The 26,878-nt window shown below is 41.0% G+C and overlaps 1 protein-coding gene across 6 annotated transcripts in view; it reads right to left on the bottom strand.

Annotated features, from left to right (window-relative positions):
- The window catches only part of LOC133371768 (small integral membrane protein 10-like protein 2A), a 37,929-nt gene extending 12,771 nt beyond the window's left edge, over positions 1–25,158 (bottom strand). Inside the window, exons 1-4 of one of the 6 annotated variants that reach the window (XM_061599534.1) lie at positions 24,919–25,007; positions 17,460–18,361; positions 11,590–11,690; positions 7,797–11,026 (exon numbers count right to left, since the gene is read on the bottom strand). In XM_061599534.1, coding sequence (XP_061455518.1) covers positions 10,873–11,026; positions 11,590–11,690; positions 17,460–18,284 — 1,080 coding nt within the window. In that variant the 5' untranslated portion in view covers positions 18,285–18,361; positions 24,919–25,007 and the 3' untranslated portion in view covers positions 7,797–10,872. Of the gene's footprint in view, positions 1–7,796; positions 11,027–11,589; positions 11,691–17,459; positions 18,362–24,671 lie in introns of those variants that run through there. The other 5 variants (XM_061599533.1, XM_061599535.1, XM_061599537.1 and 2 more) reach the window with 5 other exon arrangements.
- Between the last annotated feature and the right edge of the window lie 1,720 nt (positions 25,159–26,878).

Raw genomic sequence — 26,878 nt, 5'->3', positions numbered from 1 at the left:
TTGGTGGCTGACGCAAATAAATATCTATCTACCTAACTGTGAATGAGAATAAACCAAAAAACCTGTGGATTTTTTAACCTGCGCATGAGCATACTTCAAAGGAAATGAAAACGCCCATTCACAGTCACTCCACCCCAGTACAACCCCACCCTTAGTATGTCACATGGAGGGAGCAATTCACAACATATCATATCTTCCCTCAGTCTTCTCCTCTCAAGGCTAAACATGCCCAGTTCTTTCATTCTCTCCTCATAGGGACTTTGTTTCCAGTCCCCTGATCATTGTTGTTGCCCTCCTCTGAACCTGTTCCAGTTTGTCTGCATCCTTCTTGAAGTGCGGAGACCAGAACTGGATGTGCTACTCAAGGTGAGGCCTAACCAATGCTTAACAGAGGGGAACTAGTACTTCACACGATTTGGAAACTATACTTCTGTTAATGCAGCCTAAAACAGCATTCGCCTGTTTTGCAGCCACATCACACTGTTGGCTCATATTCAGCTTGTGATCAACAATTCCAAGATTCTTCTTGCATGTAGTATTGCTAAGCCAAGTATCCCTCATCTTATAACTGTGCATTTGGTTTATTTTTCGTAAGTGTAAAACTTTGCACTTATCACTGTTAACGTTCATTCTGTTGTTTTCAGCCCAGTGCTCCAGCCTATCAAGATCCCTTTGAATTTTGTTTCTGTCTTCCAGGGTATTAGCTATCCCTCCTAATTTTGTATCATCTGCAAATTTGAAAAGCATTCCCTGTACCTCCTTATCCAAGTCATTAATAAAAATGTTGAAGTGTACCGGGCCTAGAACCAAGCCCTGCGGTACCTCGCTTGTTACCTCCTCCAACTTTGAGAAGGAACCATTGATAAGTACTCTTTCAGTACAATTCTATAGCCGATTGTGGATCCACCTGATAGTTCTTCCATCCAGCCCACATTTAGCTAGTAGGCTGATGAGAATATCATGGGACACTTTGTCAAAAGTTTTGCTGAAGTTGAGAGATATTATGTCCACAGCATTCCCGCATCTACAAGTGAGGTTACTCAATAAAAAAATGAGATATGATTAGTCTGACAGGATTTGTTCTTAATAAATTCGTGTTGGATTCATTGTTTTCAAGGTTACTAGTGTTAGTATGTGTATGTATGTATGTGCATGAGAGAGAGAGAGAGAGAGAGAGAGAGAGAGCATTTTTCAGACAACCTTTGGTAGCATTCTTCAAGTTTGGGTCCCCAGATGTTGCTGGACTACAAAAACCCTGACCACTTTCTAAATCGGCTGGGGATTACAGGAGTTAGTCCAACAATATCTAGGTTTAAGAACAGTGATTTATAGGGTTGTATCCAACTACGTTCTGCTCAGAGTAGACCCATTAAAATTAATGCATCCAAGTTAGTAATGGCCATTCATTTCAATAGGTGTGCTCTGAGGACTTAGTTGAATACCACTTATTATATTTCTCCACCTATTTATTGCAATTATATCCTGATTTTCCATCTCCCAAAGTCACTTAGAAAACCAACATGAAAAGTGCAATATATTAAGAATATATGGAAGTATTTGTGGCAATCTCTGGTAGAGCTTGGTAGATGGGAACACTGTCCAAATGCCAAGCTCTTTCCTCTAGTACACGTGTAGAAAACCTTTGCCCTCCAGATGTTGCTGAACTACAACTCCCATCATCCTTGGCCATTGGCCATGCTTGCTAGGGCTGATGGGAGTAGTAATTCAGCTACATCTGGAGGATCAAAGGTTCCACACACCTGTTCTAGAGCAATGTTCTTCAAGTTTGAGTCCCCAGGTGTTGTTGGAGTACAACTGCCATAATCCCTGACCATTTGCAAAATTGGCTGGGGATTATGTAGTCCAACAACATCTGGGGACCCAGTGTTGAAGAACACTGCTCTAGAGGAAGGAGACAGAAAGAACTGTAGGTAGATTCAGGGTCTGGGTGAATGTAAAGATGCCATGTCACAGCATTGGCCTCTCTCTTGATCTACAGATAAGTAACAATCACAAGAAGAATTGATTTTACTATTTAAAAAACAACTTCAGGTGGAAAAGCACAGGTAGTGGAGGGTTCAGCTCCCTACTCTCACCCATACTGTGCTTTAAGTCCTATGTCCAAACTTCATAGGGAATCTGATGGGTTCATAATTTGCATTCTGCTGTTTCACAGCTAGTTGCACTCCAAGAATCATCTAGTCAAACACAATCTCTCTCTGTGCTCCCTGAGCTGTGAAGCTAAGCAGGTGGTTCAAACAACCACTCCTGCAGAGCAGCATGCTCACAACTGATTATTTAACATTTAGAAGTATTACAGCAGAAAGGACAAAGATGCTCCGGCAGTTGTTTTGAAACAGAAATATGAATGTTGCTAAACTAAGGGGAATTCACAGATTTTTTTAAAAATTGCTCATGAAATATAAATTAAAATGTATTTCTTTGTACGTTTATTTATGTGTTTTTACCATAAGTCTATCTAAAAGAGTGGGAAAGAGACAGTGAAGTGCAAATTTAACAATTTGTGGGGGGGGATCCTACTTTCAGCGGTAAGGATGAGTTTATGCTGGCTAACAGGTTGTAAGCAGCAATGGCACCAGAAAAAAAAACCTCTGGGGAGGGGGGTCATAGAAGGGGCAAAGTATATTTCTAGGTGGGCAAGATATTCTAGGTAGTGGTGGGTGATCTCCTTGTTGGTGGGGCTTGTTCCCCCTTTGGCGCCATCACTGGTTGTAAGTTTTCATATAAATGTGCAAGGGAGCACAAACACATAAGGGAACACAGAACTTTGCTAATGCATAATGTATGAATAAAGCCTTGCAACACAACACAGTACAACAAGGAACAGTTGGTCAAAACAGTACTAATGTGCCATTTGGCAGATATATTCCAGTATCTCGTACATGGGCTCCCTCTAGCGCATTTTGCTAGAACTGGCTTCCCGTACAAAGAAAAAGCAATTAATGGAGTGTGGTTAGTGGTGCATTCAATACTACTTGACCATGAACAAAATGTAAAAGTAGATGCACTATTAACTTAAAAGCATAAGGTCTACACCAGCAGTTTCCAAACTCCCCCCCTCCCCGGGCCACTTGAAAATTGCTGATGGTCTTGGCAGACCACCTGATGATATTTCTATCTGTTGTAGCAATTGTAATGCGCTGTGCTAGATGCTGTATGATTTTTAAATGTATGTTATTGCTTCTTGTATTTTATATAACATATTTTATTGTATTACAATTTGAATTCCACAGAATTCAGATTGTAATACAATATAAGAAGCAATACAAATACAATTATAAATCAATATGACTATTTAATGTGATGGATGTGCCACCTCCCATTTTTAGCTACAAATCCACAAACATGCCACAGACCACCTAAATGAAGCTCATGGACCACTGGTGGTCTGTGGACCAGTTTGGGAACCCCAAACTTATACTGCTCTGTGGACCTTTGAAACATCCATTGAGCAGACCAACCTCAGGCTAAAAGAGATACCAAGACTGAGTTTGTCATCACCCACCCCCTATTTTTGCTACTTTTTGGGCAAATTCATGATCTCTTTGTAGGGGAGAGAGGACACTTCCATTCTACCAGAAGCGGCTCAGTGGGTGGGGTAGGGCTGCTTTGCTAGCTTCCCAGGAGGTGAGCTACTGTTATGGATCAAAGGATCTGTCAGTTTCACTTCTCTCAGTTTATTTTTCCAGCCTTAAATTCAGTTCTCCACATTTCTGTAGCAATTTGCAATTTTAAAAAATTCATGAAAATTCTTCAGCATTTCAGTGCTAATTTTCTCCTAATAAGCACACTTTTGTATGGTTTTGACTAATGTACAGATTTTTTCAAGCATTTCCTCCTAATACAATGCACTTTTGAATTGTATTTTCACTAATAAATTCATATCCACATACATTCCCCCCTAACATATGCATTTCTGTAAACACTGTTCGACTGGAGAACTGTGTCACAAAACTCAGTTAAGTGCAAATTTTTAGGATAGCTGTTTCAGTTCTCTGAATACCGCTTACCATGAAAACCCTATTCGTAGGGTTGCCATAAGTCGGGATCGACTTGAAGGCAGTCCATTTCCATTTCATTGTTTCAGAAAGTATAAATTTGATAGGTTAGGCTTTAAATGTGAACTGAATTGAATTTCTCCTCCATCCCTAGCTACTGTTGCTTACCAGGAGGGAATGCGGGAGGCCAGCAGGGAGATCAATGCAATACAAACAGGCCAGTAGAGCCAATTTGGCGCTACTGCCCAGTGTGTTTACACTGCACTGACCTCTGAACCACTTCTGCAATCTACTCAGACTCCCCACCACCACCAATACATTCAACATGGACATGTTTGAAGTACAGTTTGGGTCCAGGATAGCTGAAGGGCCTCCTCCTATACAAACCTACTTGCCCTCTAAGATGTTCTGCCAATCTCTGTGATCCATTTCTTTGGGACTAGGGAGAGGGCTTTTGTGATAGCCACACCTAGGTTGTGGAACTCCTTCCTGAGGAAGGCTCCCCCTCTTTTGTCTGCTTTTAATGGGTGGCAAACTTTTCTTTTTCAGAAAAGCCTTAGGACCTTTAACATCTCCCTGCCCTGTGTTTATCATTTTATTGTTATTTTTAAAAAATATATAATTGGAGATGGGTAAACTGCACCATGTACTCCTCAGACTGGCTCAAGGAATGAATGGACTTTTCCAAAAACTGGAAACAAGTTATACTGAGCTAATTTGAGGCAGGATTAGAAGGTGAAACCCACTTTAGTGCCAGCTTCCCAACCCCCAAAGCACTCTCCCTTTAATTTGGCAGTGATGGCAAGGAGAGAGCTAGGAGAAAAAATGTTTTTCTTCCTTTTCCCTCCATCTCCATTCTGCTGACATCAGTGATGGCTGGTGCTCATTGAGACTGGTAGGGCAGAAGGCAGAGAAACCAAGTGTAGGTGGACCCAGAACCAATTATAGGTGGAGCCAGAATCAATCAGAGGCAAAGACAACTAATTATAATTTGCTCCCCATCCTCCTCCTCCCTGCCGAGTTCTACAAGGCGCAACACAAGACTGGGGTGGACACCGACAAGCAGTACCACTCCCAGACTAGTTACAAGAAAGAGGGCAGGCAAATGCGAGCTAGCTGAGAGAAGAATGAAATAGGTAGGGCAGTGCCTTATACACCCCAATGCAATGTTTCACAACCTTCAACCCATGCCCCCTTTCAGAAGAAGAGTTCAGGGTTCATTTCATACAGCAGCCCTAGTTTCATTGATATTTTTTCCCCAGCTGTGGGTTTTAGACAAGCATCTCTTACATGTTTTCAATCTTGCACTGCAACAATATTTTGTATTTTACAAGTGTTTTTTGTAGGAAATATGGGATATAGACCTTTAAAACATACACGTAAGTACTGCTTAGTTTCTCAAACAATTTATGGTGGGCCTGCTGGCAGTGTGTGCTTGTGGTTGCCAGTATGCACAACAGTAGGTTTTGGCAGGTGGATGGTCAGTCTGAACATAAGTGGTGGTGTTTACATGGACTGAAAAAACGAAGCAATAAAACAGCAGTAAGACATTCAGAGTAACACCATGAAGAAAGGAATGTGCTTTACTCCAATTACAATGCTGGTTACACTTCTACACGTTCATATGGAAATTGCAAGGATTCAAAGGACCAGAAGAGCTTTAGCTAAGAAACGCCTGTTCAAGCGAGGCATAAAAGAATGAACTAAGGCTCCAGGGGGAGGAGTTTCCCAGAAGCAACCTGGAGCTCTGACTTTTTTTCTGCCTCTTCAAGCTATTGGTGGATAACATCCTACTTGGTGATGTCCTGGTGCCACTTGAGAAACTGATTGTGGGAATCACTGCCTAGAGAGACTCAAAACGACAGAGTTTGGAGAATGCCCAAGACTGAATCAAGTGGGATGTAAGAGAGGGCTCTCACATTGAAATAACGGCTTGTGCAGACCAGATGTGGGGAACCTCTGTCCCTCCAAATGTTGCTAAAATTCAACTCTCATCAGCACCAGTAAGCATAGAAATGGTCAAAGATGATAGGAATTGCAGTTCAGCAAACATCTGGAGAGACAAAGGTTCCTCACACCTCATGCAGACAAATACATCTCAAGTCAGTGAAACTGGGTGTAAGCAAGCTAACCAAGGGACTAAGAAATATTTGGGGGATATCCCCCTAGGAAAAACATTTTTCTCCCCATGGCTTCACAAATTTCTGGATACATCTCTAAGCAAAACTTTAACCCCTACATCCAGAGGCTAGTTTAAAGAAGGGGTGGGTAGACAGTAGATCTGGGATCTCTGGGTGATTTGTAGTAGATCAGCAAAGATTTTCTTCCAACATCCAGTTGTTTTAATGATGGCGGCAACAACGCGACAGGCATTTGCTACCTACATTAACCCGCTGAAAATGAAGAAAGCTCATCAGGAATGGACATATTTGTGAATAGGACTAACAGCTCAGTTCAGTTCCAGTCCTGAAAATGAAATCCAAGGCTTAGAGATACCTTGCTCTTTTATTCTGTGTGTCGTTTTTTTCGCACCTGGGTCTGTGGCAGATCTCGGTGTTCTACTAAAAACAGCAAAGTAGATCCAACAAGCCTGAAGTTTGCACAGTTTAAAGGCCTACTTTGACTGCAAAGAGCTTTGTAGTTGTTATGTGTCTTCAAGTCGATTACAACTTATGGCGACCCTATGAATCAGTGACCTCCAAGAGCATCTGTCATGAACCACCCTGTTCAGATCTTGTAAGTTCAGGTATGTGGCTTCCTTTATGGAATCAATCCATCTCGTTTGGCCTTCCTCTTTTTCTACTCCCTTCTGTTTTTCCCAGCATTATTATCTTTTCTAATGAATAAGGTCTTTTCATTATGCGTCTTACAGCTCAGTGGAAGACTAATGAGAAAGTTATGGCCCACTTTTTTGGTCCCAAAACAGTGGCAATTGCCAACAGGATTTTTTAAAAATCCAAATGATCTGGGAAACCATATCATTTTCAGTTATGAAAATTTGCAATTCAGAAAATGTGTGTTTCATTTATTATTTGGTTTTCCTGCTTTTTTGTGATTTATATACAATAAAAATATGACTGACTGGTAGACCACGTACTTTGCACACAGGTTTTAGGTTCAATCCTTCGCATATCCAGTTAAAAGAGTCAGGTAGGAGATGATGGTAAAGACTTCAGATGGAAAGCTGCCAGTCAGAGGAGACAATACTGGGCTAGACAGGACAAATGTTCTGAACTGGTATGTAGCAACTTCCTAGGAAACACACACAGTGGTATTTGACTTGGAAGGGCCATAGTTTAGTGGTAGAGCATCTGCTTTGCATGCAAAAGGTTCCATGTTTGATCTCCAGGTACGGTTGGGAGAGACCCCAGCCTGAAACACTGGAGAGCCACTGCCAGACAGTGCAGATAATACTGAGGTGGATGGACCAATGTTCTAAGACTTCTTCCTACGTTTCTACAATTTTTTGCCTCTGGACAGCCACAGCCACCACCTATCACAAGCCATTTGTGAAAATCCCCTCAGTATCAAAAGCAGCTTACCAAAACGTAAGGGGTAGATAATTACTATTTGTGGAAGAACAACTCCAAAGTCCCCTTGGTTCTACAGACCTTGCTCCATAGTTCTTTGGACCCTGGCCAGTGCCAATAACTGTCCTTCCAATTTTATGTGACAGCAGAAAGAAGGATCAAAAAAGTGGATGACAGTAACATTATGGCCTGCTATGAAGAATGACAAAGCTGGGAAACAAGACAGAAAAAAGCAAAACGTGTTCCATGCTTTCCAACATGACTTTTTATTTATCCTTTTCAACGCAGCTCAGTAAAAAGCATCCTGTGGCATTTCACATTCAAATTTTAAATCATCACAGTGTCTATGAGGTTTTCAGTCGTGATATATTATGCTAATTGCAATGACAATGGTGACAGAAAAGTTTAAAATTCAGCAAATTTGCAGGTAACATTTGGATTCTGAAAAATATACCATTTAAAAACATTGACTAAGCTTTGACCTCCAACTCCTTCCTGTGATGTAACCATGCAGCCCCATCACCAGCTTTGAGAAAGTCACATATTTGTACAAACATTAATGCACTCCTGTTTTGCTTCTGTTGTAAACAGAATTCTAATGTGCTACAGAAGCCCCTCTCAAAATAATTTCTAGTAAAATGTTATGATCTAGAAAGCCACTGTAAGAATCTGCCTAATAGTGCCAAATCTAAAACGCTGAGCAGCCCACCGCAACAGGGATGGGGTGCCTTTGACCCTCCAGATGTTGCTGAACTCCCAGTTCCCATCAGCCCCAGCAAGCATGGCCAATGGCCAGGGATGATGGGAATTGCAGTTCTGTAACATCTGGAGAGCCAAAGGCTCTCCATCCCTGCACTAGAACAATTACTACAGAAACACACCAACAAGAATTAAACATTTTCTTGACAGAAAATCTAGTGGAGTGCAAGCACAGCACCTACAGAAGAGTCCGACATTGCTCAGAAGAGCTCATTATCTCCGTTCCCCCATCCCAATGCAAGCTCATGGGGAAAGCACTTCACACAATGTATCCGCTGCCATAAGATGTGGAGATGGGTCCAGGCTTAGAAGTTTTGAAAAGAGAATTAGACAAATTGAAGAAGAGGCCAATCAATAGCTAGTAGTCACAATGGCCAGAGAATGTCCATGTTCAAACGCAGCATTTCACTGAACACCTGCTGCTGGGATGCAACTGAGCTGAAGTGGGCTTTCTGGAGACATCTGGCTCGCCACTGTGAGACTTAGGATGCTGCAGTAGGTGGACCTTTGAGGCAGCCCTTTGAGTTTTTTTAGTTATGCATATAGACAATGTGAGAAGGCACTGGAAAAAATGGGAGGTCTTATGTGCACCTCCCATGTCCTTAGGTACCTGATATACCCTGGGAGGACTGGATATGGGAGGTCATAGAATCCCAGAAATGTAGAGTTGGAAGGAGCCTATAAGGCCATTGAATCCAACCCCCTGCTCAGTGCAAGAATCCAGGTTAAAGCATACACGACAGGTGAACTAGATGACCAGCTATCCTTGACTTGATTCTAATCAACAGAAATGACTTAGCGGATGAAGTGGCAGTTATGGGAACTCTAGAGGAAAGTGACCACTTTATGCTTGAGTTCTTAATTTTAAAAGAAGCAAAAGCTGAGAGTAGCCATATGCGTACCCTGGACTTCAGGAAAGCTTATTTAATAAACTCAAATATGTAAGGTTCCAAGGCAAGAGACTCTAATGAGAAAAGAAGTCCAAGAAGGGTGGAAGTTTCTAAGTTTTCCTCAAAAAAAGGAAATTCTAATGGTACAATGGCAAACAATTCCATCAAGGAAAAAAAGGAGAAGACAGCAGAAGAAGCCAATGTGGATTCACAAAAAGCTTAGAGATGACCTGAAAACAAAAAAGGACAAATAAAGGAAGTGGAAGAAAGGCCAGATCACAAACAGATGTACAAGGTACAGACATGCAGCATGGAATTGCAGATTTGGTGTGAGGAAGACTAAAACTGAGAATGAGCTGACGTTGGGGAGGGATGCTAAAAGCAACAAAGGTATATCCATAGTAAAAGACAGAGAAAAGAAATGGTGGTAGAGGTACTCAATGAGGATGGCAAAATGATAACAGATGTCAAAGAAAAGGCAAAAGTGCTCAATTCCTACAAAGAACTTTTGGAACCACTATTTATTATATTTGCGAAATCGTGGAGGATGGGTGAAATGCTGAATGACTGAAGGAGAGCTAATGTTGTCCCTATCTTCAAAAAGGAAAAAGGAGGAACTTGGAAACTACAGACAAGTCAGCCTGACATCAATCCCTGGGAAAATTCTGGAGCAGATTATAAAGCAGTCAGTCTGTAAGCACCTTGAAAACAATGGTGATTACTAGAAGCCAACATGGATTTATGAAGAACAAATCTTGCCAAACTAATCTCATCTCATTTTTTGATCGGGTAACCTCCCTTGTAGACTGTGGGAATGCTGTGGACATAATATATCTCGACTTCAGCAAAGCTTTTGACAAACTGCCCCATGATATTCTGATTAGCAAGCTAGCTAAATGTGGTCTAGACGGAAGAACTATCAGGTGGATCCACAGTTGGCTACAGAATTGTACTCAAAGAGTGCTTATCAATGGTTCTTTCTCAAAGTTGGGGAAGGTAACAAGTGGGGTGCAGCAGTCCTTGGTCCTGGGTGCAGTGCTCTTCAACATTTTTATTAATGACTGGACACCGCACTTTAAGAAGGATGCAGACAAACTGGAACAGGTTCAGAGGAGGGCAACAACAATGATCAGGGGACTGGAAACAAAGTCCCTATGAGGAGAGAATGAAAGAACTGGGCATGTTTAGTCTGGAGAAGAGAAGACTGAGGGGAGATATGATAGCACTCTTCAAATACTTGAAAGGTTGTCACACAGAGGAGGGCCAGGATCTCTTCTCACTCATCCTAGAGTGCAGGTCACAGAATAATGGGCTCAAGTTACAGAAAGTCAGATTTCAACTAAACATTACAAAAAACTTACTGTTAGAGCAAGACAGCAATGGAACTAATTCCCTAGGGAGGTGGTGGGCTGTCCAAAAGTGGAGGCGTTCAAGAGGCAGCTGGACAGCCACCTGTCCGGTATGCTTTAAGTTGGATTCCTGCATTGAGCAGGAGGTTGAACTCGATGGCTTTATAGGCCCCTTCCAATTAAACTATTCTATGATCCCTTGTACACTGCTTAGATTTAAAACCTGTGTTGCGAGACTGGGGAAAACACACCTGGTAGAACTCTTCTGCATTGGGGTACTGTGCACATGTGACGGAGTCAAGACCCTTAAATTTTAGCATTTCAGTCAATGTCCCACTGTGTATATATAGGGAAACCTAGAAATGCAATTGACTAAGCTGTTCTGCAAAACAACATCAATAGATTTCAATGGGGCCCTTGCACAAATTCCAATGAAATTAATTAAGGTTGCGGATAGGATGCCAACTGAGAAGCTGCACCTTAAAAGAGGAAGAAAACGAACACACAATTTTTTGCACTATAGAATAGACAATGCTATGTTAGTTCCTTCCATGAAGCAAGCAAACCAATTAAGTATTTTTCATTCACATACTGCAAATCTTTCAGTTGTGCAAGGCTTCACTGTGATTTAGATATGTAGTATATATAAGCATTTCCACCTACCCACTACATTAAATGTTTTTAAAAAGCCTTTCTACAAACTTCTGTGGTTATTAAAAGTATCTAACAAGCGAGACTATTGACATAAACGAAGAACCATTACTGTGCTGTGATTTTTGGCATTACGTATGAAATTTAGTACAGGCACGTATTCCGTTCAAGCTTATATAAAAGCATGATCTAACTTTAAGACAACGGCCACAATCAACCAGGAACATCTCTCATGTGCAAGTTGTATTGAAAAGGATACGTCCTGGTGGATTCTACCCAATGATTTCATAAAGCAGCGCAGCATTTGTGGCATTTCTAGTTTAACATACAATACTTTAGTCAGGAAATATGCTACTGAAGTGCTTCTTTTTCTAAATATAAGTATTCTTACCTTTCTTTAACCACTTCACTGGATTGCTTTCTAGTAGCAGAAACAGAACTCTTGATAGGTTGTTCAGAAGAGAGCTGGGTTTTGACCAATGCCTTATAGAACTGAATTTTAAAAGCATGACATTTAGTGAACAATCTTATAGTTTAATATTAATTTTGTCAATACTCTGGAAACATCAACTCTTTTAGAAAATGAATGTCACATGAATAAGGCAAGTTTGTCTGTGGTGTGGACATTAGTCCATCCTGGACCCCAGACTCCTATAGATATTTTGCTACTATATAGTAAATCCTCAAGGACATTTAGAAAGCAATTCAAGCTGCCTGAAATCCCATTTTCAAAACGACAAATCTCACTCAGATGCAAGGACACATTGTTTCTGTAATTACAGAGCTTTAGCTGGTCTCTAATTTGCAGCTTAAGGTTGTAAAGGACATTTACCAAGAATGACCATTCCTACATCCGCCTTAGCTTTCTAGATCAACCTCTTTCTTCCATTTTAAAGACTCTTCTTCTACAAAAATGGTCTAGGATGCAACTTACAGTAAAAGTGGTAGAACACCACTGTATGCCTTAGTGTAACTGTAATGTAAACAAGCCCCTCTTTGATTTATACACACTCCTTACTTCCCCTCCCATGCCAAGAACAAAGCATTTTGTTTATTTTTATATAAGCCTTCATTGTCAGTTAAATAATTCCAGCAGTAAAAGAAACTTCTTTAAAAATAAATTCCTCCCCACCCCAATATAAAGTGCAGACTTTACAAGTACAACGCTATAATCCACAGCCCAATTAAAGCAACTTATTTGAATCGTTACTGATAGAGGTTTCACTCCTAAATTTATGTACTTGGACAGCAAGCCTCTTTAGACTGCATGGGACCTCTGAATAATAAGTGCATTTAGGATTAGGATGCCAGTCCCACTGAAATAAAAGGCAAGGTCACAATCCTGTACACACACTTACCTGGGAGTAAGCCTGAGTGAACACTATGGGATAAAATACATAGGATCAGGCAGAACTTTATCTTAAATTCTTTAGCTTAATGGAGCTGTGGATCATACTGTTAATAACTTCACTAAACTTACTTTCCTTTCAGTTCTGCTAGAACGTTACCATCCAGGTTTTTAATAGTCAAAATACAAGGCAAGTACACAATTTTCATTAAAAGTACAAGTGCATTAAATTCACTCAGGATGCTTTTAAAGTAATGCTAGAAAATTACACATACACACGACACAGATACAGATGTTTTAGATAGGATCCAGTCGCCAGTAGGTTCTTGGAAGCTCCCTTCATTGTGATAAGAACTTGTGTCATGAAGCACTGCTGTTCAAAAAACACAAGCCCAAAGTCCCCTTGGGCATGCAGAACTAGTTGCATTCTTCTCTGGATCCCAGCCCCTATCATTAATTCCATAGGTCTTAATGATTATTGCAGCTTGAACTGATGAAATGTTTACAGCAAAACAATGAGCCACCTCTGGCTTATAAAACACACACAAACATCTGTAAGATATCACTGCGTGCATCGTATCCTGCAGTTCTGTCTCAAGCTTCTGGTATTTTGCAAATTTGCAAATATATCTTAGTAGTTGAATGCACACATGCACCCCTTTTATGCAGAGATACCGAACAGGGAGGGCAAGGGTGCCTCAATTCTCACTCATCCTCAAATATTTTAGAGCACATGTAATTATTCTTCAGGAGCATCTTTGTCTCTGGTTATTATGAGGTATAGGGGAGAAGTGTTCTAGAAAGCCACTGCTTTGTGCTGATACTCTTGAACTATACAAAAAAAGTAGCATCTGAAATCTTTGCCCCAAACACCTACCGAAACCTGTAATGATGTTTCTGCTCTTAAGTGACACCTAACTGGACGATTATGCATCTGGGTGAGAGTATCAAAAAGACCAATGCCAAGCAGTTGCTCTGAGTAAAACCAATCAATATTTTACACACAAAAACCCCTACAGGATCAATACAATATAAAAACCATACTGAGGTCTCTTTACAGAGAAACTATTTTGCAGTATCTAAAGGTCAGTTAAAATAGTCATCAGGATCTAAACCAGGGTTGGGGAACTTGTGGCCCTTCAGATGTTGTTGGATGCCAATTCCCATCTACCCCAGCCAGCATGGCCAGCAATCAGGGATGAAGAAAACTGTAGTCCAGCAACATTTGAAGGGCTTAAGGTTCCCCAGCCCTGATCTTAATAAGCATAGTTAACTAAGATTTCCAATTATGTTTTATGCTCCCTATCCTCAACAAATGCCTTAAGACCCAAGTGATCCCCTGGCTTATTCTGGGACCTCAACATGTTCAGCGTACAGAAAATTATCATGATCATATACAGAGAAACTCCTAAATTATATAAATATATCAGAATAAGATGTAAGGCAGTAGACTGAAGCCAGCCAAAGCTAACAAAACTTGCACTACCAAATCTGCTGTTAAAGGTAATGGATCTCAAGACACTGAACTAGCATAGACATATAACTGCCACCCCTTAATCATGGTTTGATGCTACACATCCTACACAGATGTTAGCCAGGGTTAACACTACCTACAGTTTGGTCCTAATCCAGGATTTGAAATCAGCTTCAAATCTAAAGTGTCAGAAGCAAACCCTGATTAGTGTTAATATGTTGGCATGACACTGAAGTTCGGTTAAAGATAGTAAAAGGGAGGGAAGGAAATTGCATTCTAGAGGACATTCTAAACCCAAGGCCCATTTCCAATCCTTGAAGCATGGTTCAGGGATGGGAAACGTTATGCTTGCTCTGGCTCAAGGAGTTTTAAAAGGTTAAAAACACATGAAAAACACTGAAAGCAGAGCATGAACATACCACTAAAGATGGCCAAGCCATTGTTTTGTGCGTGGGCAATGTACTCTATCTTTCAAGAGTTTAACTAATCCTGTTCACACACATTAGCCACTAACTAATGGGCTAAGTAGTGCGTATCGGGGAATGGGGCTGTGATGCTGACTCTTCCCTGATGTCATGCCACCTGCTCCTCCAACCTTCACATAGTGGGCAAGTCTGAAGCGGGAGTCAGCTATTACTCATGTAGACTCCTCCACGCAGTCTGAAGCTTCAACTACATGGGGGTCGAGATAATGTAATGAAGCCTATGTGGAAGGCTAATACCTAAAGGGGGCAGCTACATTCTGCTCGCTTGAGAATAGATTTTTGATTGCAACATATTTGGTTCTCCATTTGGATATAGATTTTCTTTAAAATTCAAGAACTTTTATGTCATCCAGTATTAAAAACACACACAAACTCAAGACAAAACAGTAGTTTTGGCATTGGTTGGAATAGCTACATTATGAGTATAGGAAAAAGAAGACCTGCATTGAGCAGGTTGGACTCAATGACTTTATAAACCCCTTCCAACTCTTCCATTCTGTGATCTTCTAGAAGCTGATTATGCTAGCACTCACAAAAAATCCTCTGTATTTGGCATTAAAAAAACTGCAATTAATGGTTGAATAGAGGGACTACACTACAAACTTATGTTACAATTACAGTATTAAGGACTGTGCATCTGTGATACATATTGCCTCACAGCTCCAGCTGAAAGTTACTAAGGCAGCTTTCCAACATCTTTTCTTAATAGCTTAAAACCTCATTTTTCTATCTACAATGTAACAGTTTCCTCATAGATCTTATTCACAATTTGAAATGAAGGCTTTGACTGCAAGTGTCCTGATTTTGGGCTGGTAAATTACTCTCAGCTCTAAAAATTAGAATATGTATATGTGTGTGTGTGTACAAAATAAGTAAAAAGCTGCAAGGAGACAAGTCTTTATAACTTGAGGGGAACCAGCACACACTCAAAAGAGTCTTGGGGCACCTTAAAGACTATGAGATTTAATGTGCATAAGCTTTCATGGACCAGAGTCCACTTAATCAAAGGCATGAAAAGAGAGAGAGTACACAGAGATACAAGATTGCTTGGTCCGCAAGAGATTATGCAATAATAAATCTGTTGACCTTTAATGCTGCCCCAAGACTCTTGGTTGTTTTCCCCGTTAATAAATGAAACACCACTGGGAAAAATAAAAAAAATAAGAGGAGAGTCTGACACAAGGTTCCTCCAGTATTCCAACTCGTTTAATTTTTAAAAAAATATAAGATGAAGGCTCACATCCATGGCAAATTATTACCCAATACTGAACACCAGCTTTCCTCTCCTTCCTGCCCTGGTACCCTGTTTTGGACTACTATTATCCCTGCCCACTGGTCATGATGGTTATGGCTGATGGCGGTTGTAGACCAAAATATCTGAAAGGCCCTATGTTGGGGAAGCCTGCTGTACCCTCACGTTTAAGCACAGTTTAATAGCATGGCACATACTTTACCCAGTTTCACCCCTGGTATCTCCACTTAGAAACCTCAATAAACCACTGTTAGCAACAGCAGATATGAACTGGCCCCAAGGATAACTGACTGATGCCAATAGTAGCCAGGGGCCAGACACTTATGTACATTTGCAAAGTTCATTTTTTAAAGTGGCTGCTAGCAGACATTTTTATTATAATTCCATCCTGGATGAACATAACTGAGACTAGTAAAGAGACATTTGTGTTGACCTTTAGGCATATTCACTGCTTACAGATAAACCTCACAGCTCTATAGAGTAACCAGCTGTTTTAGAAAAAGCACATGAGCGTGTTCAGTATCAGAGATATACTTAGAATAAAAAGACCCTGTTAATGTTGCTGCAATAGGGAGTTTTCTTATAGGATTTGTTCAAATGCAATGCCAAACCAGGATTTGTGATGAAGACATACAGGAAAAGACATGGGTTGTATGGCTTTCCCCTTCCACTGCCTTCTCTGGGAAATCTCAAACAATGGGCTCAGAGAGTGGAAGCAATGGCATTTTCTGTTTGATTGGATGGAATGCCAAACTAGTTTACCTGAACTGTGGTTTGCAAAACAGTTCAAATCATGTTTTCAAATCCTTACAAACCATGGTTTGTTGGATGTTGCCAATTTTGGCATTACAGTTGAACTATCTGAACAAAAATAAGTAAACTTAGAAAGACCCAACGAAGGTCGAGGATGCTTCACATGTTACGTTTAAAAAGATAATGTGTGCTCACAATACTTGCGTTAATCCATCATGCACATTAGGGATGCACAACAGCATAAAACTGGCATTGTTCTTGCCATGTGTACATGCAATGAAAAAATGTATTTGCCACCATAATACATTTGAAACAGCCCACAGGGGTATAAAGTTCAAACCAGGGCCACCTTCACACCATACATTTATTCTACTATTATTCCATTTTAAACAATCACGGCTTCCCCCCAAGAATTCTGGGAAGTGTAGCTTGTGGAGGGTGCTGGGAGTCATTAGGAGACCCCTATTCCTCTCAAAGAACTACAATGGCTAGAGTGGTTTAACAGTCAGTCCCTCTTCCCAGAACACTCTGGGAACTGTTGCTCTGTGAGGGGAATAGAGGTCTTCTATCAACTCTCAGCATCCCTTAAGCAAACTATAGTTGCCAGAATACTTTGGGGGGAATCATGACTGTTAATAACAGTAGAATAAATATATGGTGTGAATGTGCCTATAGTCCTATTAATATTAATATTAGAAATAGCAGGATGATGTCCTTAACACTCTTCTCAGACATCTCTGCAGCCCACAATTTACTCAATAGGCCCGAAAATATTAAAAACATCTCCTTCAATATACACCATTCACACTAACTGTAATTTCCCAAATCTTTGTTATTACTACCCAACACCTCTTGTATTTTCTATCGACACATTATGGATCTTGAAAGTACTTTATAATAAACATTACAACAAACCGGCACCAGCATTTTAGAACTATTGTGCTTTTACCTTCACTATTGCATGCCAGAGATTTGCAAGCGCAAATGCTCGTATAGCTAGTAACCACTGAGCTATCTGAGGGTTCTTGGTTGTGTACTGTATACTTGAAAGCATTTTCTTATATCCAGATGTATCAGCTGAAGACATAAGGTTTAAGTAGTCAAGAAAAACATATGGGTTCTGGTTGTTCACAAGTCCCACAGGATATTCACTCAGTACAGCAGCAAGAATGGAATTCAAATCCGATGGCTGGAATTCCTTGGAGTCTGATCCCTCAAATGCAAGGCGTACTTCATCCTCAATAACCCCCATTTCCAGTTCTAACAGTTGCTGTTTTTGATTGTACTGGAGCTCAGATATCCAGAAGTGTGCAAAGCGTACAAAATTATCACCACAATAACTCCATGTGCCCATGTCACCAATGAAGTTGTGGGCTCTCTGCAGCCATCCTATCACTGCAGCGCCTTCAAAGTGTTTAAAGAGCTTCTCAAATGTACCTTTTTCTGGAGAAAAGAGCAGACCAAGTGATTCCTTTGAGGATGCAGCTCCACTTGCTGTATCGCTCAGATGTGGTGGCATTTTTTTGCCAATATGAGGCAATGGAACAGCTTTAAATAGAGCGCAGTTCCTAATCTTAAGAGAGAAAAACTCCTTTTGCAAATGATTATTATCCATGTGAGAATTGTTCACTAATGAATGGATATTTGGAAGACGAAGAATCTCATTCTGCTCATTTAGGCCATTTTTGTGCAGCTGCTGGTGTCCTAAATCGTCTCCCTTTTCCATATTAATATAAGAGAGATGCATCACTCGTCTATCCTCCAAACTCTGCATTGTACTGAACCACAGTATACGGTGGATTGCCTTTTAGTTGCAGCATAAGTCACAAGTTAGTGAATCTCAATATGAACCTGAAATAAGGCAAAAAAACAGTTAAACACTCACTGTCACTAAGTTTATGAAGCAAAGATTTTTAAAAATTGATTAATCTGCCTTTTGGCACTTTAATGCAAACTGAAAGATTAACTGTGATTAACTGCACATTTCCAAAACCTCAGTGTAGATGCTTCTCGAGATACTGAAGAAATGACCCATTTTAGATGCAACATTATAGTTTACTGTTATGTGAACAAGCAATCCTTGGGCTCACATGCAATCCCTCCCCCCCCCCGGCATGGCTGCAAGGAAGAGATTGGAAGCATCTCCTTCCACTCTTCTATAAAGAGAGTTTATCATTATGCCTGAAGTGTGGTTACTTTAAGCTATGGTTTGCTGATACAAATCAGGATCAAAGCATAATCCAGGCTTGTTTCAACAAACAATAATTTAAACTAACCACAGCTCCCACTTCCCGTTTGGACATAACGATAAACTTGGATTAGTTTAAGAACAGGAAGCAGATGTTTCCCATTTGCTCCTTGCTGCTTTCGGGAAGAGGAGAGGGAAGGGGAAGTGCATGAGCCAGAGGTTTGCTTTTGCTCATTCATGAGCAGAAAACTATGAGCAGAAAATCATAAAACTATGGTTTAGTGCTACATCCAAAATGGGCCAACAACAAAAACAACAACTCATTGTTAGAATGAAAGGCCATTTTTCTATTCATTCATTCTTTGGAACCAAAGCAGTCAAAGGGAACCATAAACCACAGTATCTTGCTTCAAATTGAGTCCCACCAATTCCAGTTTTATTTCTGTTGTTTAATCTGCATATTATAACTGCTTCAGATTTTGATGTGTGCTGATGTTGCTATTTTTATGTTGTTTGAGTTTGCGTTAGCTGCTTTGGACATCTCCATTTTGGAGGGCAAAAAGAGCGTATGGATTTATAAATTCGTTAATCTGTCAAATTAAAATTTGTCAAAAACTTACATTCCTCTCTTCTAGTATACGTTATCTTCTGTTTAGTTTTAGAACTGGAATGCCGCAACTTAGTTTTGCCCTTTTGTGAGATGATGCAATGCATCTGTCATTGCCCAACAAACCAGATACCAGAATATGCATTACATAACAATTGCTTTCTTCAACCAATAGGATTCTAGTAGGCAAATGATGATGTCATAATCTGGAAATATTCTAGGGCACCATTTTCTTTAAAAATATTAAACAAAACACTTAAGTGGTCTCATTTTTTTAAAAAAAAAACTGGTTTCTGCTGAGGCAAGAAACTTCTTTTTCTCTGCTCAACAAGAAGTAATTTCTTCTACTCTAAACAGAAGAGTAGGAGACTGTAGGAGGTCAATCTCCACAATGCAACAGGGCACATATCCAAAAATGGAACATCATATTTTCTGTGCAACATACATGGCTCTGCATACTGTTTTAGAGCTGAGAAACTAAGATTTCATTCATGTTGTAACAGCCATTTAACATCTTGCGACTACCTTGATGCAAGTGGACCTTATTGCCCATATGACTTGTGGCCACAGCACAATTTTTTTCACATTGCAACTTGGCAAGCCAATTTGCAGTGTTTGGCTTTTTTTTTTTTTTTGCAGTTTACATATCAATAAATCTTATTACCAATGATGTGGGTTTTGGGGGGGAATTGGAAAAGTGCAAAGTAGGCTAATTTGCATAGGGTGACTTGCATTGGAAAGTTTTTCAGTCTGCATCAGAAACTTTTTGGATGCCCTAGAGAATGATCTAATTTAGCATGTGTATTGTACATGTATTTAGTAAACAAAGCTAGAAATTTTGAAACTGCCAAGCTTGCCTAATATTGTATTGCTACTACTAAAATTATGAAACAGAAGATTTTCCACAAAAAAATTAAGCCCTGGAACAATTTCCACCCCACACACAGTGCGTTGCAAAAGTAGTCAGACCCCTGACCAATGCTCTCATATTACTGAATTACAAAAGGTACATTGTAATTTCGTTCTGTGTAATATTTTATTTTGAAACACTGAAACTCAAAATCAATTATTGTAAGGTGACATTGATTTTATGTTGGGAAATATTTGTAAGAAGCATAAAAAACTGAAACATGTTGCTTGCATAAGTATTCAACCCCTGTGCTGTGGAGCTCTTACCAATTGGCTCCACCTGTGAACCATTAAAGTTGCTGTCACATTGTCAGGATAAAAACCCCACTGTAGAAGGATCATTGGTCAGTCTGTGGATCTGAATGAAAATGAAGACCAAAGAGCATTCTACAGAAGTGAGAGATAATGTAATACAAATGCATAGATTAGGAAAAGGGTACCAAATAATATCCAAGTATTTGGATAGCCCAGTGAGCACCATTGGATCAATAACCAGGAAGAGGAGGCTGCATCACACCACCCAGGCACTGCCAAGAAAAGGCCATCCCTCAAAACTCAGTGCTCGAACAAGGAGGAAACTTGTGAGAGAAGCCACAGAGAGGCCAACAATCACTTGGAAGGAGCTATAGAGTTCAGTGGCTGGGAGTGGAGTAATTCATTCATTCATTGGCAATCACTTGTGGCTGAGTAAGATTGTCTTCCAATATAAGGTCTTTAACTTTGGGTCCGTAAGTGACTGTGGAGGCCAATTCTGGATCCACACAGCCTCCCAGTGAGGACATAGGTTTCCTGAGGGAAGACGGTCGCGATGAGGATTTGTTTGATGTGCCTTCCGCTTGGCTCATTTGTCCCATTCGCCCTGTATTCATGCTTCTTCGAAGTCCACAGCACCATTGATAATAGCCAACCTGCATTTGGGACGTTCATGGGCCAAGACTTCCCACTTCTCGATGTTCATGTTACAATTTTTTAGATTAACTTTAAGAACATCTTTAAACCTCTTTTGCTGTCCACCAATATTCTGTTTTCCATCCTTAAGTTGGGAGTACAGCAGCTACTTTGGAAGACGGTGATCAGGCATTCGAACAACATGGCTGGTCCAGCAAAGTTGATGTTGAAGGATCATTGTTTCAACACTGGTAGTCTTTGCTCCTTCCAAAATGCTGACATTAGTCCGTCTGTCTTCCCAAGTAATTTGCAGAATATTCCAGAGGCAGCGTTGACGGAATCTTTCAAGAAGATGGGAGTGGCGTTTATAGATGGTCCATGTTTCTCAGGCGTACAGTAAGGCTGGTAGTACAATGGCTTTGTAAATAAGCATTTTGGTCTCCTTGCGAATATCCCAATCTTCAAACACTCTACGCTTCATTCAGGAGAATGCGGCACTCACAGAGCTCAGACGATGTTGAGCTTTTACAGAGAGATGGCTGCCAAGATAGGGGAAGTGATCAATGTTCTCCAGCATCACACCGTTACTGGATTGGTAGTGCTACAGAGGGACTAGTTCGCACTTGTTGATGAAGCACTGGATTTTTTAATATTAAGTGAGAGCCCAAGCTTTCTATATGCTTCTGCAAAGACATTTAGGATAGTTTGAAGATCTTTCTCTGAATGTGTGGAGACCACATTATCATCGGCATATTAAAGTTCTATGACAGACATTACCTTACTTTTTGCTTTCAGCCTACTGAGATTAAAAAGCTTTCCATCTGTTCAATATATGATTTCCACACCAGTAGGAAGTTTCCCCTCAATAAGGTGTAGAATCATAGCAATGAAGATAGCAAATAAGGTAGGCAAGAAAGAGCTGTTACTCAAAATTACCATCTGGAAGCACAACTAGAGTTTGCCAGAAAGCATGAGAGTGCCCCAGCTGCGATGCAGGAAAGGGTTTTGTGGTCAGATGAGACCAAGACAGAGCTTTTTGGCCAAAACCCAAAGTGCTATGGTGCAAACCTAATATTGCCCATGCCTCAAGACACACCATCCCTACAGTGAAGTATTACTGTGGCAGCATTATGCTGTGGGGATGCTTCAATTAAAATTGAAGGAAGAATGGACGGAGGAAAACACAGGGAAATACTGCAAGAGAACCTGCCTCAGTCCACTAAAAAGCTGAAGCTTGGGAGAAAATTCACTTTTCAGCAGGACAATGATCCCAAAGCAACATTGGTGTGGCGCAAGAAGAAAAAATGGAATGTCCTACAATGGCCCAGTCAAAGTCTTGATCTCAATCCCATTGAGAATATGTGGCGCTCATTGAAAATTGCGGTCCAAAAGTGACATCCAACCAATCTGAATGACTGGGAGAGAATCTGCCAAGAAGAATGGGCCAAAATCCCTCCAACACCGCATGCAAAGCTGGTATATACGTACCACAAAACACTTAAAACTGTTATTGTAGCAAAAGGTGGCTCTACCAATGTGGGGTGGTTGAATACTTACGCAAGCAACATGTTGCAGTTTTTTATGCTTCTAACAAACATTTTCCAACATAAAACTAATGTCACCTTACAATAATTGATTTTGAGTTTCAGTGTTTCAAAATAAAATATCCTACCGAATGAAATTACAACATTTATTGTTGTTATGTGCCTTCAAGTCGACTACGACTTATGGCAACTCTATGAATCAGTGACCTCCAACACCATCTGTTGTGAACCACCCTGCTCAGATCTTGAAAGTTCAGGGCTGTGGCTTCCTTTATGGAATCAATCCATCTCCTGTTTGGCCTTCCTCTTTTTCTACTCCCTTCTGTTTTTCCCAGTGTTATTATCTTTTCTAGCGAATAATGTCTTCTCATGATGTGTCCAAAGTATGATAACCTCAGTTTCGTCATTTTAGCTTCTAATGGTAGTTCTGGTTTAATTTGTTCTAACACCCAATTATTTGTCTTTTTCACAGTCCATGGTATCCGCAAAGCTCTCCTCCAACACCACATTTCAAATGAGTTGATTTTTCTTTTATCCACTTTTTTCACTGTCCAACTTTCACATCCATACATAGAGATAGGAATACCATGGTCTGAATGATCCTGACTTTAGTGTTCAGTGATACATCTCTGCATTTGAGGACCTTTACTAGTTCTCTCATAGATGCCCAACCCAGTCCTAGCCTTCTTCTGATTTCTTGACTATTGTCTCCAGTTTGGTTAATGACTGTACCAAGGTATTGATAATCCTTGACAAGTTCAATGTTCTCATTGTCAATTGTAAAGTTACATAACTCTTCTGTTGTCATTACTTTAGTTTTCTTGATGCCCAGCTGTAGTCCTGCTTTTGTGCTTTCCTCTTTAACTTTCATCAGTATTCGTTTCAAGTCATTACTGGTTTCGTCTGCCTATCTTAAATTATTGATATTTCTCCCTCCAGTTTTCACACTTCCTTCATCTTGGTCTAATCCCGCTTTCCGTATTATATGTTCTGCATATAGATTAAACAAACAGGGTGATAAAATGCACCCATCTCACACCCTTTCCGACTGGGAACCAATCGGTTTCTCCCTATTCTGTTCTTACAGTAGCCTCTTGCCCACAGTATAGGTTGTGCATCTGGACAATTTGATGCTGTGGCACACCCATTTCTTTTAAACCATTCCAGAGTTTTTCATGATCTACACTTACCTGGGAGTAAGTCCCATTGAACCCAATGGATCTTACTCCTGAGTAGACATGTACTGGATTGCAGCCTAAGTTCCCAAACCCCTGCACATATTTACATTCCCACATCCTGTGGAAATAAGTATCCTTTCCCTGCAGCCCCGCCAACAAAAAGAAGATCCTGACTGAAACATGTGGGACAATCAAACCAGGGTTACATACCATTGGGGAGCTGTTTTTAAATAATTCTCTTGAATGTTGGCAGAGACAGAAAGGAAGGGGCAAGTTGATCAAATTAGAGAACTTAAATATAATTAATAAAAATACATGAAGTATGTGCTAGATTTATTGGTACACATGCACACTGAGTCAAGCAGGCACAGGTTAACCCACACACACACCCAAGAAAGAAGGAGCCTACAGAGAGTCTCTTTGTCCTATTCACCAAAGGTCATTTCTCAATCTAGTCTACTTCACAGGGCTGTTGAGAGAATGAAGTCAAGCGGTGAGGTGAGAACCATGGGTGTTGACTTTATCTCCTTAGAGGAAAGACAGAACATAAAAAGTAGTAATTTTTGTACTACTTTTGAAGTTTGAATTATTTTTATCTGCTGTTTTGATTGTAAGCCACTTTGGGCAGGCATTTGGCCAGAAAAGCAGCCTAAATTTTTTAAAATAAAATAAATAAAATGAGTACATAAAATACATGCAAGATTGGTTAGTTTGTTTTTCTTTGTATACAAACACCCACCTACCCACCAAAACTGAAGCAACCACACTCACTCACCCACAACCCGGAGAGGACTGACCCTCCACCCCTTCTATGAGGGAAAGGCTGAGAGTCGCTTGTTTTTTTTACCTGAAACGTCCAAATTCCCTGACACACACACACACCCAAAAATGTGTCACCTGTAGCCTGACGTTGAGCATCATGGAGGCCACGATGTAGAGATACGGGAAGTTGATGCGGAGCTTCCAGGCCAAGTCGAAGAAGATTAGGAGGGTCCGAGTCAGCCCTTTACAGAAGAGCCCGTACGACCTGGCGGCCGCCGACTGAGAAAACCTGGCAACCAGGGCGGACAGCAGCGCCGCCGCCATATACACACCTGCAGAGCTCCGCCTCCTCCTCGTCCCCAGAGTTTCTGCCCAACTGCCAACGCCTGCCCCGGGCTCGCACGGGTTCCCCTCGCAAAAGGCCCGGATGTCAGCGGAGCGAGGAAAAGAGGGGGGTAACCAGTCAAGCAACGTGTTTACATTCGGGCAACAGGATTTGCCGCTGACGTCATCGGAGCGCTCCTGCGTCGTGACGCAGAAGCCAAGCCTAACCAATCCATTCTTTCCACGGAGAGGGAGAGAGAGAGAGAGAGAGAGAGAGATTAATTTGTCCACCCCCCCCCCGGCTGTTGGATTCCAACTCCCATCAGCCCCGGTCAGCATAGCCAAATGGTGATGAGTGATCCGAGCTGTAGCTCAGCAACATCTAAAAGGCCACAGGTTTCCCATCCTTGGATTAGAATGAAACATGGTCTGTGTGGCAGGGGGAGCTAACCTGTGGCCCTCCAGGTGTTGCTAGACTACAACTCCCGTCATTGACCATGCTCGCTGGGTCTGATGGGAATTGTAGTCTAACATATGGAGGTCTACATCTTAGCCAACTCTGGTCAGTGATTTGAGCCACTGTAGGTGTGTGTCTCATATGCACTTTGAAAAACCCCCCGTATGTCATTCTGATCCTTCCCATAAGCTCATTTCAAAACAAAACCTTACAAAACTTATACTCCTGAACTCAGAAACGCTTGCTTAACCAACCTCTAAATTTTCATGGTGATACACAAAACAGTCAGAGAGAATAGAGTTCAAAGTCTAAAAACAGAGGAAAAAAACTCCAGAGCCCTTTTGGACTTTTTTTCTGTCAGAGTTCTCATAATCTGTTGAAATTCATTAAAAATCAGCTATGTTCACAGAGTACCTGGAATCCTATTACTGACCTTGCCCCATACTCTGACCTTATCTTCTGTAGTTTAAAAGTTTTTAAAATGCCTGGCTGACTTTTAATTAATTTAAGAAATTTTGCATTGAACTGAATGATAGTGTTTCAGTAAGAAACAACTGTCAGTGTCCTAAAGCCAGACTCACAGCTGCTTGGCTTGCCTAATCAGATGGACACACCCACATCAGACTTTGATTTCACTGAGACAGTCATGGGTTCCCCCAAAGAATCCTGGGAAGTGTAGTTTGTGAAGGATGCTGAGAGGAGACTCCTGTTCCACTGACTGGTTTAACAGTCAGCCACTCTGATTGAAGGTCTGTGAGGGGAACAGGGTGTCTTTTAGCAACTCTCAGCACCCTTCACTAACTACACTTCCCAGGATTCTTTGAGAGAAGCCATGGCTGTCCAAAGTGAAATAAAGATCTGGTGTGGATGTGGCCAGGGTCAGCTTTGGTTTAAATTTGGGTGGGAGGCTACATGTGCCTGGTGTAGAATAAAAAGGTGGGGGAAACTGAAAAGCAATGATATTGTTCACAATGTTTTCCTTCTGGCAAGGAAAGGAGCTTCCCCTGTGCCCAGTGCCTGCCTGCCCACTGAATCTCCTCCCCTCCTCCTACCTTCCTGTGGTTCCCCCAAGTCAGTGTTGGACTACGACCTGGGAGACCAGGGTTCAAACCCCACACAGCCATGAAGCTCACTGGGTGACCTTAGGCCAGTCACTGCCTCTCAGCCTCAGAGGAAGGCAATGGTAAAATCATCTCTGAATACCATTTACCATGAAAATCCTATTCATAGGGTCGCCATAACTCAGCATCGACTTGAAAGCAGTCCATTTCATTTTCAGTATGATTGCACAGGAGTAAATCCCATTGAAAATAAGTATACAAATGATCAGACCAGCCTTTCCCCTCCTTCTCCTCTTCCTTCCCCCTCCCTTCTTCCTCTCCTTCCCTCTTCCTTCTTCCTCCTCCTCTGCCCACTACAGTCTTCCCTCCCCATGATCAGTTTTACCTCTCCTAAGCATGATCACATGGGAGTAAATCCCACCAAACTCAATAAATATGCAAATAATCAAA

Source organism: Rhineura floridana, chromosome 17, assembly GCF_030035675.1.
Source record: "Rhineura floridana isolate rRhiFlo1 chromosome 17, rRhiFlo1.hap2, whole genome shotgun sequence".
Classification (NCBI taxonomy): Eukaryota; Metazoa; Chordata; class Lepidosauria; order Squamata; family Rhineuridae; genus Rhineura; species Rhineura floridana.
Note: the sequence above shows the minus strand (reverse complement) of the source record. Positions and strands in the feature narration are given on the sequence as shown.